A 16,300-nucleotide genomic window follows, 5' to 3' on the forward strand; every position below is an offset into this window, starting at 1 on the left:
AATAAAATATTTTTTTTTAATGCAGTTCAATGAATGAACAGGACCCTATGTTCACAGGACACAATGAAAAGGACACTATACTTAAAATAACCATCGAAATAACAAAATTCCCTTTTTTTTCCTGGCTGTTTCTGCATTGTGTTGACATAACCCCCAAGGGCTGGCTGTACTTATTTCCTAAATATCAAAGAAAAAAGAGAGGGAAAACTCTTTGACTACCTGACAGTCAATTTACCAAGACCATGGTTTAAAGTGCTATAATGAAAATAATATTCATTCATAATATATTTGTACATAATTGTTGTTGACCTAGCAAAAAGTTTTAATAGTCAGAAAAAAACAAAAAGGATTGCTTCCCAAAGACAAGACAGATTCTCATGAACCAATAACATATAACTGTGACTCTGATGTGTGTGTGTATGAAATTTTTAGACCAAACAAACTCAACTAATTATCCAAACAAAACATCCTCTGTGCTCACTTCTGCAGGCATTTCCTATCAGAGCAGATACTACCAAAACTAGGTTCTGCATGTTTCTAGCCATTATATAGGGTATTCTAAAAGTATTAGTGGAGTTTTATCTATTAAAACTTAAAACTGCACTAAGACTTTTAGGACAATACAGTATGAGTGTACTAAAACTTACCACAAACATTTCTACTCACAGATGAATATTCATACCTCATTAAACTAATAGCACAAGCATATAATTTAATTTCTCTTTCTGTCCTGAGTAAAGTGAATAAAATGGGGATTTTTTTTCTGTGAATTTGGCATATCAAACCTGGTTACAGTTTTGCTCCAATAGATTTAGGTAAATTTTCCCAAAAGAAGTAACCAAGAGAACAATAAAATGTATTAGGTATTTGCTATTGTTTTAGAAAACTATCCCCTCCTCAAGCTATTTTCTACATATGATTTAACATGATTATTTTTACTCTTAAATATACTAAAGACATCATGGAGAAGTAAAGCTGCAGCAAAGAAAAGAAGCGTGATCTGTAAGTGGAGGCTTTCAAGTCCTTTGTTCTCCTATCATGCATCAGGATGTCAGTCCAGCATAGCACCTAATGAATGAGGTAAGGTGGAAACACACCCATACATTGGCATATTATTCTGCTCCTTATACTGAGAAAACCTAACTCATTTTTGCAGGAAGCAAAAATTCATTACTTACTCTAATGGAAGAAAATGACTATGCAAATGATATGTGTGTGTCTAGTTAAACTGTGGGGCAAAGTAAGATATTCTTGGATCAGAATCTCTGGACCACAGCTGCAGCTCCATAGTTATGCCTTGATACAGCACATACTGTACAGTATTCTTGATATGCAAGCAAAGAACATCCAATTCACAAACATTAGCGACATTTCTTTTTTGTTCATCTGAATAGACTGCATTGTGACATTGCACAAATAAGAATATAAAAGTGCTAACGCACAATACTCTCTTAATAACTGCCACTTCAGTTATTTTTATATGCAGGCATCATGGTTTAGCAGGTAGGGCTTTTTTCTTTCTTTTTAAAAACAGTTTTGAAAATGGTATAACTTAAAGAATTGATATACAGAAATAACAATGCACACACAAACTGCCCAATGAGTATTTTCTTCATTAGAGGTAGTTTTTGAAAGTGATAACTTGGAAATCCTTTCCTTACACAGTTTTTTGCAAACAGGGCTTGTAACTTGTATTTTTTCCAAGTTTTGCATTGTATCAAATAGAAGCAGGTTAAGGGCCTGAGATGGCTTGAAAAATTCAAACCTAAGTTCCATCTATCTTAAAAACAAACATGATAACAAAATTTAAAGGGTAGGGAAAGGAGTGGGTGGAGGTAGGGGAACAAATATTATCTATCTACTTTGGCAAGAAAAGCCAAAGAAAGTCCTCCTTGCATTCTAGGAAATCTAACCACAAAGGAGAATCTTCCATTGAAAGAGCAATGAGAGAAAGATAGAAAGAGGCGTGGGGGGGGGCGCAGGGGGAAGTGGGGTAGAAAGACACAGAAAGACAGAGAGAAACAGAATCTTTAAGTTCCACGAGCCCAGAAACTGTTCCTGGTTTCCACAGATGAACTGTGACTAGTTCAAATATATAAGAACATTAGTTTCCATAGCAATGTTTTACTAGGAAAAGATGGGCAAAGTGATTCAAGAGCGTTGTTCCACCTCTGGCTTCCTTTATGGAGACCTGATCATGCCAGTATTGTATCCTACAACAAAGAACTCAAGAAAACCTGCTAGGCATGAAAATGAACTAGGTTTAATTTATTTCCTTTACATTATGATTTGGGATAGCATAATAATAATACCATAATGATTTACAATTTTACAATTCACAAGAGTTACAGTTGCAAGGTGATGAGAAGAGATTTTTATTTCAGCAACCTATTCACAAAATTTCAAGATAACCTGGATTTAAAAAAAATTATATGGCTTTAAGCCAAAATAAAACAAAGAAAAAACAGGAATCAGTGTTCTTAACCATGCTATTCTACTGATTTCATATCCCATCAGTGTGAATGCACTTAGGTTTAAGGTTGAATTCATTCAATAACACAAATAAAGTGGTCTAATAGTTTTCTGGGGGAAGCATCTCAAATAAAGATTTATTTTAGCATTGAGTACAAAGAGTAACTGAAATCTATAATGTTGCAGAGAACGATAACTTCATGTCTTTAAAAAAAAGTCATTTTGACTATATACTGTACTTGAACCCAATAAGAGTTATGTAGTAAATTGTTCTTTTCCTTTTAAACTCTTTAATCCTATACTTCTTTGCACATGGCTAATGTGCCAAGTTACTTGTAAGGCATATGTAGTTAAATCAGGCTGCTTGGAAGCTTAAACAGGATAATCCTTATGTCTTCGTCAAATTCCATATACTCTTTTTTTTTAGAGAAAAAGAGCAATTACCACACAAAATTATAGACATTGTCAATGTTCAAAATCATTATCCTTTCTGTAGTTTCTCTACAGATAAATCACATAAGTTATGTACACCCACAAATTGCAATAATAAAGTAAAAAACTGAAAAAAAAAATCCTACCTTTATGTAGCCCCAAGACACTGACAGTAAATAGTTTGCTTCAGGCATTTTTGATTGATTATTTATATTATTTTTAAGTTCTGAAATACTTAATTCCTTTACAATACTCAGTACTCTCAATCTCCACAAACCAGAGTGCTTTGTTGGGTCGTTAGATATTTTTTACAATTAAGTACATATAAGACATTCTGGCATAAAATCCCATTGTGCAGTCTTCCGGTTGAATAAATGCCATTTGTAAAACTCCAAAGTGGAATAAAATGCAAGAACTAGTCTGAATAAAGAGGCTGCATGAGCTGAAGAAATAGCTAAAGATCTAGGGGTCTGCATCTTTCCGGGAGAACCAGGGCTTAATGAATAATGTATGTCAAGATGCTTGGCTGCTGGGAAGACTTGCTCTGTCAACAGCTACCAAATAAGGACCTGCAGGGAAAGCTGTGAACAGTGTCAAGAAATCCCTCCCAGAAAGCCTCAACTAAGAGCCAATCATATTCCATGCTAAAATATATAGGAGTAAAGGATATAGATTCAATATATGCTACTTTCTGATTGGCTAGCAAAGGGTGAATCTCTTGGGGGGGAGGGTATTTTCTCCTTTTCTCTGGTAAATGCCATGTAATAATTTGGGGATCTCTGAAGCAGGGAGATTTCCAAAGAAAGAGATGAGGGGGTCCCCCTCTCTTGTCAGGATGAATGATGTCCTTAAAATACCCAGAAATATTTCTGAACAGTTCATTCTTCATCAGGAATGATTTCTAATAATGTTTGTAAAAGGAAATGTTGACAAATCTTTATATATTCTTCTCTAAACTAAAAAAAAAAGTCCCTTTAATATATGGCAGTCAAATACTCTAATGATGGGAGGGGAGGAAGTTCACTACCACAAAATAAATAGATTTCCCTGACTGTGAAGTTGGCTCCTCAAAGTCCATTACTTAATACACAGGGTGACTACACAGTAATGAGACTAGTTCCCATAAACCAGAGAATGGAAAATCATTCTCATTAGGGCACTTTATGGTCCCACCTCATATGTGTGTAATAATTGTTCAGTTTTTCCTAACTACATTTGTTATAATCCAAAGAGATACATGACTTGAAGTAGCATTTTGCCTGGGATTGCTGGCATCATAGGTACTGATTCTATCTTCCATCTTTACTTCCTCTTCCTCTCTTAGCCCCATCCTAATGCCACTGACCTCTTACCCAAAATAGTAAAGGATGAGGGAATTCTGCTGCTTCTTAATGTGAGCCCAAAAAGGAACAATGTGAGGAAGAGGGAAGAGAACAAGAAATTTCAGCAAAGAACTTTGTGGCAACAGACAAGGGGAAGGGAATGAGCATTTATTAAGCACCCAATATAAGGAAGGCAATTTGCTTTGTGCATAATGACAATTAGTAAGTGTCTGAGGCTGGTTTTGAAACTCCAGGCCCTGAGCTATCTCTTCCGGGTCAGCTGGCTGTCTTGGGGCAAAAGGAGACAGAGCAAGGGTATCCTGGAAAGCTTTGCCTCCATTCACATACTTTAGGAAATGGTCTTGGTTTTGCTAAATGCCCTTGAAACTAAACAAAAATCCTCTGACTCCTTTTTGAGCCTCTGTACTTCTCAAAAGAAAAAAATAAATTAAAGGCTAAATCCAGGAAACAGACTTAATATGTAGAATTAAATCTATGTTTTTGGATATGGCCAGTGTGGGAATTTGTTCTACTTGACTATGCATGTTTGTTATGAAGTTTTAGTTTTTCTTTCTTTTTTTTCCCCCAATAAAAGGGAGGATAAATCTAACACTGAGAGATGACAGAAGGAATAGCTCAGGTAATGTGAATAATATTATTTTCCTTCTTGCATACTGGATGGGTTACATAATTTGTAAAAGCAGATCAGCTCCTCATTTATGTTTCTTAGGATGTTAGGGTTAATTTGCTCTAAATTTATCTGCATACAACCCTACTGAGGGAGCAGGGATAACCCAAAGCAGAACTATCTAAGTGACAAATACCCAATCTGTGAACATCTTGTGAAGACAGTAGTCAAAAAAGCACTGAACATGGGAGTCAGAAGACCTGGGTTCAAGACATGACTCCAGCTTTCGCTAACTGTGTGAACTTGAACATTTTTCTCCATAAACCTCCATTTAAGGAGACATGGAAACTGAAATAGTTAGTGACTGATGGATCATTAAGTACAGCCTTGGACACTGAAAGGATGCTGCCAATCTTTGGCCTACATATTATTGGTATATTCAGAAGTATCTATGTTTCACATACCCTGAACTAGAACACTAGTAAAGGGCTACTCTAGTGCTTTTACTGACCTTGGTAGAAAACACCACAGATCCTAACCTCCTTAGGTCACCTAGACTTAGCCTACAAAGTTCTACACAGGGACAGTATCCTGCTTCATGTCTCTAAGTGAGAACCAATATGGAGGTCCCCAGGGGTGGTGAGGTAGTGCACAGGCATCTTCTGCACCTTCAGTATTCTTTGTACATTAAAGCACTTTAGATGTACAGAATAAACACCACGATTATTAGATCAACTAAGTTTGTCTCTGAACCTTGAAGCCCAGGACCTATGTGGCAAATGTACATATGAGTGGCTAGTTATACAATACAGCAGTACCTCCACTCCTTAGTAAATAAGCTCTATGGAACTACCACATCAACCAAATGGTACTAGAGAGAATCAACATTTCTTCCTTATATCTTTCTTCCTACCACTTAATTGCATCTTTAGCAACTTCTTACACACACACACACACACACACACACACACACACACACACACACACTCGTGGGCATGCACACTGTAATTGTGGTCATTTGGGGGTCCAGAAATGGAATGAAAGGAAGGGAAAGTGATTTTCCTGAGGTAACTTGGCAAGAGTTGGAATTAAGAGGTGAAGGAGGAGGAGAGTAAATTTAGGTTTAATATAAAGCAAGATATATTAATGATTAGAGCTGTTTGGAAGCCCATTGGGAAGTAGTAGCTTCCCTTTCAGTAGACATCTTCAGGGAAAGGCAAGATGACAATTGTTTGGAGTTGTTATGGAAGACTCCATGAGTGAGCTCATGATTCCATAATCTATACTCAGTTAACCATAAACATCTTGTATGCTTAAATTCAGGATACAATCAGTGAATAAACATTAAGCAATTCCTTTGTGTTAAGTGATGGGAATTCACTGAGGAGTTGGAGACTGGAATTCTGAAAAGTGACAGCGCCTTTTATGCAAGGTGGAAACTGGATAAGGTTAAACTGTGGCTTTTAATAGAAGTAGTTTACTCAGCCTGCACAAAAGCCCTACACCATATGCTTCATCATGGGGTAGAGGTGACCCTGGATTCTTAAAGCCTACATCAGTAGAACACAAGTTCTGAGACGTCCTATGCCAAGCTGGAGAGGTTTCAAATATGGACCAAATATGTATGCGACTTGTGTGTGTCTGTCGACTGAGGACCCTTCTCGCTAAGGTTCAGGTACCCTAATCATCATCAGGATGGTCAGTAAGAGATGATTTTTTTTCTCCTGGCCACAGCAACTCACAAAACTGTCTATCTAGTAATGATGTTTTAATGGATTTTGTGTATAAATGTTTCCCCAGACAGAATGTAAGTTTCTTGAGGGCAGGCAGGGTCTTTTCACTCTTGTTTTTGTGTCTGTCCCCAGTACCTAGAAGGCAAAGTAGCCAGGTGGTTCAGTGGACAGAGTGTCAGGCCTGGAGTCAGGAAAACCTGAGTTCAAAATCAGCCTCAGACACTTACTAGCTGTGTAACCCTGAACAAGTCACTTAGCCCTGTTTGCCTCAGTTCCCTTATCTGTAAAATGAGCTGGAGAAGGAAATGCCAAGAAAACCCCAAATGAGGTCACAAAGTGCCTAGCAGAGTGCCTAGCACACAAAGGATAAGGGATTGATTGGTGATTTCCATGAAATAGTCAATTCTCTGATAAGGAAAGTTCCTCTACAAAAGTTCATATCTTCTCTGGAACCTAAGAGTACTTAGGGAGGGCACTGAGAGGTTAAAATACTTATCCTGGGTCCCACAGCTGGTATGTATCAGAGACAGGGTGTGAACCAAGTTCTTCCTAGCTACCTGACCAGCTCACTTATTCCTCAAAAAGCATACATAGACACTTAAATGATGCTCATTAACTGACTGTAGCTAATTGACTTGTTAATTGATCTGTGTTAGTGGCCAGAGTACCCACAAAGACAAAATCACAGATCTTTTAAAGTAAGCATATCCTGCAAATGTGAAAAGATTTTTTTCCTTGATATTCTAATCTCCCAGCCCCATGCCTCTTTTGCTGCCTGTCCTTTCTTTGTTCCTGGAAAGCTCTCCCTCCTCATCTCCACCTCTTGGCTTCTCTGGCTTCTTCCAAGACTCAAACTTTACCTTCTGCAAAAAGCCTTTCCTGGTCCCCTCCATGATTACTTCCCCTCTGCACTATATGTATCTTGTATTTCCCTCCTGCCATGAGGGGATTGCTGTCTCTCTTCCCTTCTTTGTTGTATTTTCATAAATATGCAAGCTTCAGTTTGAATTGTAAACTCCTTACACATGCATAGGATTCCACATGTGTGTTCATTTCTCTTGTAATAAACCCAGTTTTTCACATATATTTTGTGAAGTGATTTCATAGGTGTTTGGGTATTGTCTCTCTCCTTTAGAATGCAAGTTCTCAGACAGCAGAAACTGTGTTTTTCATTTTCTTTGTATCTTTGGCTCTTAGCACATTATTGATGGAATTCATTCTAGAGCAGGGGAGGGGAACCTGTGACCCCCCCCTAGGTCCTCAAGTGCTGCCCTTTGACTTGAGGACCTAAAGGGACACTGAGGGGCAGCACTTGAGGACCTAGAGGGCCACATGTAGCCTCGAGGTCACAGGTTCCTTACCCCTGTTTTAGAATGAGAAACAATTTGGGACTGGGCAGAAGGTAGGAACACATTTCTTATTGTGCTTATAAAGAAAGGGAAAAAGGAAGGTGGAGAATGAATTTATTGCATGGACCAAATATTTTAAATTTATCAGACTGACCTGAGAGAGTTCATTTACTTTTTTAAGAAGTTTGATAGCAATGCGACACTCTTACACTTTCTTGTCAAGCACTCACATTCCTTGATTCCTTGCAAACTCTTACAGCTCTCTGCCTCTACTGAAATTATTCTCTCAAAGGTCATCAATTTTACTGTCAATCGTAATAAGCTTTTCTCCATCCTCAGCTTCCTTGACCTTTCTGCACCACTTGACTTCAGAGACAAACCTCTCCTGGCTTTCCTCATTTCTTCCTAATCACTCTTCTGTGTCTTTATTGGTTCTTCTTCTTCACCTTTTAAAGACAGTGTTCCCCAAAGGGGCTCTGTCCCCAAACTCTCTGCTCATCCCTCTCCTCTTCCCCCCTCTAACCATGTCATCTGATGCGAGGATGATTTGATGTATCACCTTTATGCAAACTCCAGAATCTGTTTCTCCATGCTTGACCTTTCTCCCAAGGTATAAATCTGCATGAACTAAGGACATCCCTACCTGGTTACCCTGCTCATGCTTCAAGCTCAATGTATGTGAAATTGAGCTTGACCTCCTTCAATAACAACAAATCTGACCTTCCCTCTTGACAATGACATTATTTCTGTCCCTGGCACCACATTTCACCAGGTCTCTCATGTTCAAATTCTTGGTGTTCAAGGCAGCTGGTGATGTAGTGGATGGAGTGCTAGGCCTGAAGTCTGGAAGACTTGAGTTCAAATCTAGCCTCAGACACTTATTAGCTATGTGACCCTGGGTAAGTCAGAGTCTGGGTTTCCTCAACTGTAAAACTGGGATAATAAAAGTATTGACCTTGTGGGGTTGTGAGGATCAAATGAGGTAATAATTGTGAAAAAAGGCTTAGTCCAGTGCTTGGCATGTATTAAGTACTATATAAATACTCCTTTCCCCTTGGTGCTATGCTTTTGATCGACTAAATGGGGGAGATGGGGAGGAAGGAAAGTTAAGAGTCAAATACCCAGCAATTCTCTGCAGTGTGTCTAACCCTCTCTCTTTCTACTACCACTAAAATAGACTGGAGGAAGGAAAAAGTCAAGGTAGGAATCTTCAACAATTTAGATATGAATGCCTATCAGGAGTTCTTTAAAAAATAATAATAGTATTTTATTTTTCCCTGTTACATGTAAAAACAATTTTTAACATTTGTTTGTAAAACTTTGATTTCCAAATTCTCTGCCTTCCTCCTTCCTCACCCCATCCCCCTCATTGAGAAGCTATCAGGAGTTCTTAACTTGATTAGCCTTTTACATATGTTTCCAGGCTTGGTATTCTGGCAAAGTCTATGGACTCCTTCAAAGAACAGTGTTTTTAAATGCCTAAAATAAAGTACATAGGATTAAAAAGGAAATCAATTATAATGAAATAGCTATCAAAAAATTTAAAGACAATTTAATTTTTAAAGACAAATCCACAGACCACAGCTGAAAAAAAAAGGCAAAGTCGCAGTCAGTTTTCCTGCCTCTTCTCCAATTTAATTTTCATATCATTATCAGATTTTCCTGATGCACATGTCTGATCAGGTCATTCTTCTTGCTCAGAGTCCCTCCATGGCTCCCTACTTTTTAATGACTAAAGTTCAAACTGCCTGGCCTTCTATTCAAAGCCTTCTATTGACACAGCTAGTCTTTCCCTTACCCCAATCTTCTCTCACATTACTGTACTCCATATGGGCTATAATTTAAGTAGACTGGATTATTTGTCATTGCTCATTCCATATATCCCATGAGCTTTCTCAGTTCATGTTGTACTTTGTTCCTGCAATGCACAGCATAACTATTTAATAAATGTTTCCTTCAATAGAATGTTGGGTTCCTTGAGGGCTAGAAAATTAACCTTACTAATAACACAGTGCCTCCCATACATAGTAAGTGCTTGATAAATGTGTGTTGAATGAAAGAAAGATTACATGGATTAATACATTTTACAAAAGTATCTAACACTCATAGATAAAATATATTTACTTAAAATACATGGGATTATTTATGTTTAGTGTAGAAACTATAGGCCTACTGCTTTACTCAAATAAATGGAACCATTTAAATGTCTGTTATTATTGCTGATGGTTGTGTTCCTTCTATCATATCACATGGTACTGCTGCCTTTTGAAAACATGTCTCAAATACCTATGATTAACCCTTTTCATCTGAGATGAAGATCAGTCAGTTCCCACTGATATCACAAGTTTAGCTTCATTAATTTTAGGAAGTGAAGTAATTTGGTTTGTTAAAAATTAAATCTAAAAAAAGCTAGTTTTAGCATGTATGATGTCATATATGTCTTTATTTAGCATCTTAGTGTCAAACGACACTAAGAAAGCTACAACATCCTCCGAGTTGTGATGAAGAGGGATTAGGGTCGTGTGAAAATTAAGAATGTAGTAGTTTTATCTTTTCTGGAAAAGCATGTTAGTGATATCATAGTTTTCTAGTTATGGAGATTTTTCTCCCTAAATGGGAAGGATTCTTACTAGTCAGGAACAGGTTATATGGTATTCTTTCTAAAGTATTGGAAAGAGCCACTTATTTGACATAGGCAAACTTGGGTTTGAATCATGACTCCAGAACTTACTTCCTGGTTATATGATCTTATGCAAACCACTTAACTTCTTTCAATCTGTTTTTGCATCTGTAATGAAGCCCCTACCTACCTCCAACAAGTTCTGGTTGGACCAAATGAAACGTAATTGACTAATTCCATAGTAAACATTTATTAATTGCCTACTATGTACACTAGGGGCAGCTAAGTGGCACAGTGCATCAGGAAGACATCTTCATGAGTTCAAATACAGCCTCAGACACTTACTGGCTATGTGACTCTGGGCAAGTCACTGGACCCCGTTTCCTCATCTGTAAAATGAGCTAGAGAAGGAAATGACAAACCACTCTGTATCTCTGCCAAGAAAACCCAATGGGATCACTAAGAGTCGAGCACGGCTTAAAGGACTGAACAAGTGAACTAGGAACAACCATGTATCTGCAAATTCTTGTCCTTGTGGACAAGAAAGGCAGCGACATTCAAAAAGGACAATTCTCTTCATGTGACCTCTGGAGACCATTCATTCGTAAGGACAAAGGAAGGGTGAAATACTAGAAAGAGAGGTACTGGGTTCAGATTCTGCCTCTATCATTACTTGTGTGTCATTAATCTCCCTGGTTCTCACTTTCCTCAATTTTAAAATGAAAGGGTTGGACTAGATAGTTTCTAAGGGCCTTTCCAGTTTTGCTTAAATCTATGATCCTATAACAAACAAAAAAACCCAACAAATATAAATTTACACATAGCAAACCTATATCAGTTTCAGCTTTGAGTTCCAAAATACATCTGACTTTTTGATAAGTGGGTTTAAAAGTCAACGTATTTTATAATATTGATTTCAAATCATGACTTTTGTCTATTCTTCTATGGATGACCTACAAACTATAGGTAAAATATGATAAATCACTTAACCAAGTTCTAGATTCCTCTTCTGTAAAAGGTGGATAATCTCTGTATCCCTATCTCACAAAGCTGTGTTAAGGAAATGATTTCAGGAACCTTACACCTTAAAAGTGCTCCAAAGATTTGTGACTTTTTATTATGAATTCTAAGGGACAGTCCCTATTCTTTTGCTGTATTGGAATTCTTATACTAAATATGCTTGAAAGACTCATTGACTAACATTTGAAATCTTTTTGGTATAAAATCTTTCAGTCAATAAACATCTATTAGGTGCTTATTATGTGCTAGGCACTATGTAAGCACTGGGGATACAAAAAAGGCAAAAGATGGTCTCTGCTCTTGAGGAACTCACCGTTAAAAGAGGAGACAGCAAGCAAATGACAATGTACAAACAAGCCATTTACAGGGTGAATTGGAGGTAATCAAACAGAGGGAAGCCACTAGATTTAAGGGAGATCAGGATAGGCTTCTTCTAAAAGATGGGATTTTAGGTGAGATTTGAAAGAAGCCAGTCAACAGAGATGAGGAAGGAAAGCACTCCAGGCATGGGACAGGGAACAGTGAATGCACCCTAAATCAGGCCACTGAATGTCTTGCTCAAGGAGGTCACTGATCATAGAGTACATGGATGACTGAGGAGAGAGGGTTGATAATTTAATCCTGGAAGCAAAATTGAACTACTGGAATTTACTGGGGGTGGGGTGATATGGTCAGATGTGCACTTTAGGAAGATTACTCTGGCAGGTAAGTAGAAGATGTACTGAAGTCAGGAGAGACTGGCTGGAGACCAACCAGCAAAGCTAATGCAACAATAGTCCAGGCACAAGGTGGTGAGGGTTGGCAGTGGTCTAGTACAGAATGGGCCTATAGAAGAAATGTGCAAAGTATTTTTTTGTTCCAGAGGCATTTGTTGTGCCATTTAAAAATTTCTTGTTTGTAGTATATATAATCTAGATTTGTTATTTTACACCTTCCATCTATAAGCTACAAGATAGTACTGAAGATGTTATGGACTAAAAGCAAAAAAAAAAGTACAAATCAGGCTTTCAGAGAGTCCTACCATATGGACTGCTGAAGATAATAATGTGATAATGAGTCTCAATTTTAATTTGCTAAATTTCCATTTGTGTGTGTGTGTGTGTGTGTGTTCCAAAGAAGAGAGGATTATGGGCCAGAGTAACATTAAGCTTTTAAATAACATAATTACAAAACACTGCTCTCATGAAAAAAGCCCACCCAAAGAAACCTGTCATTTTCAGAGATGTGTATTATAACCATTAGTTTATCGTATTCAAGAACTTGTTTTCAACTGGCAAAGTAACAAAAGCTTAACTCAATAGCTACGTAATAAAACTTCTATTAAGAATTCTTTTGAATAAATCAACGCCTAATTTTTATTTTATAAAAGTCACTTTCTCATGTTAATGCTAATAAGATTTTAAAATGACATTTACTGAATCTTTTTGTTTGTACTGCCCTCTAGTGATGACAAATTGCAGGCAGATGTACCCTGATTCATACAATGGAGACATTAACGAAAATTCACCAAGCTAATCAATTTCTGTTGTGAGAATTATATTTAAAAATAAATATTAAGTGAATAATTATCCCTGTACATAAAAATAAAACACTTTTCTATGAGAGGAACAAAAGGGACCATTGTACTTTAACCTAAGCTTTTACTGAACGAGAAAGAAAAATACTAAAGGAATAATCGACCATTATTAAGTGCTTCTAGCACTTAACTAAGGCTAGTACAGTCTGGTATTTATATTTGTGTTTTTTCTTTTAATATTATTCTGTCTATATCATCAAAGTGAAGATTTTCCAAATTTTAAGTTTCTCTAATAAAGGAACTTAAACTTTTCTATTTCTCTGAAATCTCATAATGTCTAATATACTGTTCTGCATATGCTGGTTGCTCAATAAATGATTATTGACCATTTTTCATCTATTTGTTAATTTTTTTCCTTTTTAAAAATCACAATTGGCCTACAAATATGACCGTAAAGGTATATGTGAAATTGAAATGCTTTGGCCTGTGGTTTTTTAAATAACATTCCTAGGAATAGCTGAAGAAATTACATCATCAGCCACTGAAATGAAAATAAGACAGAGAGAAATGCAACTCAATACACATTTTTTTTTTCCTCCAGGATTGTAAGGCACTGGATTGGTTCAAGTACCCCTTCCTCCGACACATGCTGTCTGTGCAGCCAACAACACATCAAAACCACTCACTGCCACAGAAAACGGACTAAGACTATAAGTTACAGTATAATATAATACAGAGACTAAACACTGTAACTTTTTCTGAGAATAAACAAGTTTTCCAAATGAATCCTTTAAGTACAATTAAGAAAAAAACTTTAACCAATTTAGATAGGATCTTTCTAAAAAATGCATCAAAAATAGCCCTACTTTCTTAAAATTTACCAAATATAATATAGCATTTTCTCATTGATTCAGAGTCATTATTATGAATTATTTTTACCATATTATGATACTATATTCAGCAGATTTGCTAAAAATGAATGCATGTCACTGGCACTGAGCTTGAGTTGAATGACCCTGTTGTGCTGAGTCCAGTTAAAGGGAAGCATGGGGTGGGGGGGAAAGCACACTAGAAATTTACACACATGCTTTCCACCAAATGGCCTTAAAGTACTGCAAAGATGTTTCCCCCAAAATACTCCCAGTAGCCTTCCAGTTTTCAAATGCTGCCTCTAATGTGAATACTTAGCCCAAGCCAGGGTCCCTAGCCTCCAAAATTTCTGCCAGATAGTTCTTGGATGCCCAGCTAGCAGCTCAAATTCAGTATGTCTTAGATTTAATTATTTTTCTTACCTATCCTGATCTCCCCCTCCCTGACACCCCAGTTAAGAATCCCAGAGATGTCACAGCCCACAGTTTTGCTCATCACAGCAGCATCCAGCCACCATTGCTGGCTCATCTTGAGCTTTATGAAGAGCAAAAAACAAACAAAACTGTTTTCACATACCTGTTGTCCTGCCAGACCCTCTCCTATCATGTAACTGTACAGTCATATATAAAAATATAATAATATATGAGAGGAGAGAAAGAGAAAAGGGCGGGGGAAGATCGAGTAACTAAATGGTATCACAGCTAACTAGGTGTATAGAGTGCTAGGCCCACGTAAAAAGACTCTTCTTCCTGAGTTCAAATCCGGCCTCAGACACATACCAGCTGTGTGACCCTGGGCAAGTCATTTAACCCTGTTTGCCTCAATTTTTTCATCTGTCAAATGAGCTGGAGAAGGAAATGGCAAACCACTTCAGTATCTTTGCCAAGAAAACCCCAAATGGGGTCACAAAGAGTCAGACATACCTGAAAACAACTGAACTGAACACACATACACACATCTCCTTCCCAAATTCCTCTCCCCCTTACCTACTCCCTAACCCCCATCTAATTGGTCACCTAGAACCATCAATTTCAGCTCTTTCCTTGTAGTGTCTCAGTCAACCGCCATTCCCACTCCCCCTACCCCAAACTATTCTCACTCACAGCAGCACTCTAACTTATAACATCACTCATCTACTACTATAAAATGAGCAAGTCACTACCTCTTTGGGCCTCAGTTTCCTCATTTGTAAAATGAGGAGACTAGATGGTCTCCAAAAGGTCCCTTTCAGTTCGCCAGCTCTAAACATATTCTCCTAAGAACAGCTTCCCAACTTGTCCCTCTGTTTTCTCTGCACTCCTATCTGCCCTGTACCATATCAACATTCTCAAAAGATAGATCAACATCACTCTCTCCTCATAACCTTTAGTAATTCTTCAGTATCTACCAAAATCCAAGTTTCTTGACTTTAAGCAGATCAGAAAGGGACCTTCTACTCATTTCCAAGCTCATCAGCCACAATACGGCCTGCCTGGCTATTTACTATGGCTGCAGGATTCCTTTCATATTCCTCCATCTCCTCTCCACTTATCTGAATCCTATCCATTCTTTCAAGACTTATGTCAAGTCTCAAATCAGACCACCCAAGTTTCTGTCCTCTTTCTCCTCTCAGCTCTTAATTTTATTGTCTTCTCACCCAAGCTGTAAATTCTTTGAGCAGGAACAAAGCATTTGTTTCTTAATACAGTCCCTCCCCAACCTGCGTTTCGCACTGTGCTAGTCACCTAAACTCAATATATACAGGATTATAGATTAAATACTAATAGCTAACATTTATATAGTGCTAAGGTTTGCAAAGTCCTTTCCAAGTAATTTCTCATTTTATACTCACAACCTGGGAGGTGTGGTTGTTCCATTGCTTTCAGTCCTCTTTGTGACCCCATATGGGATTTTCTTGGCAAAGATAACTGGAGTGGTTTGCCATTTCCTCCTGTGGCTTGTTTTACAGATGAGAAAACTGGTGCAAACAGGGTTAAGTGACTTGCCTAAGGTCCCACAGCTAGTAAGTGTCTGAGGCAGGATCTGAACTCATGCAGAGGAGTCTTCCTCACTCCAGGCCAGGCACTCTCTCTACTATACGACCTAGCTGCCTCATTTAGAGTTGTAAGGTACCTTAGAAGTGAGAGAAATTATTATTAAATGATCAATTGTTAATATTGGGGAGATCCAGGATTTTTTCCCTTCCTATTTTCTCATTCTCTACTAGATCAAATCAGCCTCTGAAGAACAGGATTGGTAATGAGATTGTATTTAACATTCTACTTAATCTGGTTCAGAGACTCCACTCAACTGGTAAAGTCCATTGTGTTCTACTCAGGCTTTGGGGGGAGGAGGGGAA

General features: G+C 37.7%; 1 protein-coding gene across 14 annotated transcripts in view; it reads right to left on the minus strand.

The window, feature by feature from the left end:
• Positions 1–16,300, minus strand: part of PDE4D (phosphodiesterase 4D) — a 1,918,796-nt gene that overhangs the window by 32,090 nt on the left and 1,870,406 nt on the right. Inside the window, exon 1 of one of the 14 annotated variants that reach the window (XM_069096363.1) lies at positions 3,051–3,367. The exons of the other annotated variants lie outside the window; for them this stretch is intronic. Within the exon in view, the coding sequence (XP_068952464.1) occupies positions 3,051–3,098 (48 nt within the window). The 5' untranslated portion in view covers positions 3,099–3,367. Of the gene's footprint in view, positions 1–3,050; positions 3,368–16,300 lie in introns of those variants that run through there. 14 annotated transcript variants of the gene reach the window in all.

The sequence above is a fragment of the Petaurus breviceps genome, unplaced genomic scaffold (genome assembly GCF_028583685.1).
Source record: "Petaurus breviceps papuanus isolate PSGF00001 unplaced genomic scaffold, PetGlider_PUasm1.0 229, whole genome shotgun sequence".
Taxonomy (NCBI): domain Eukaryota; kingdom Metazoa; phylum Chordata; class Mammalia; order Diprotodontia; family Petauridae; genus Petaurus; species Petaurus breviceps.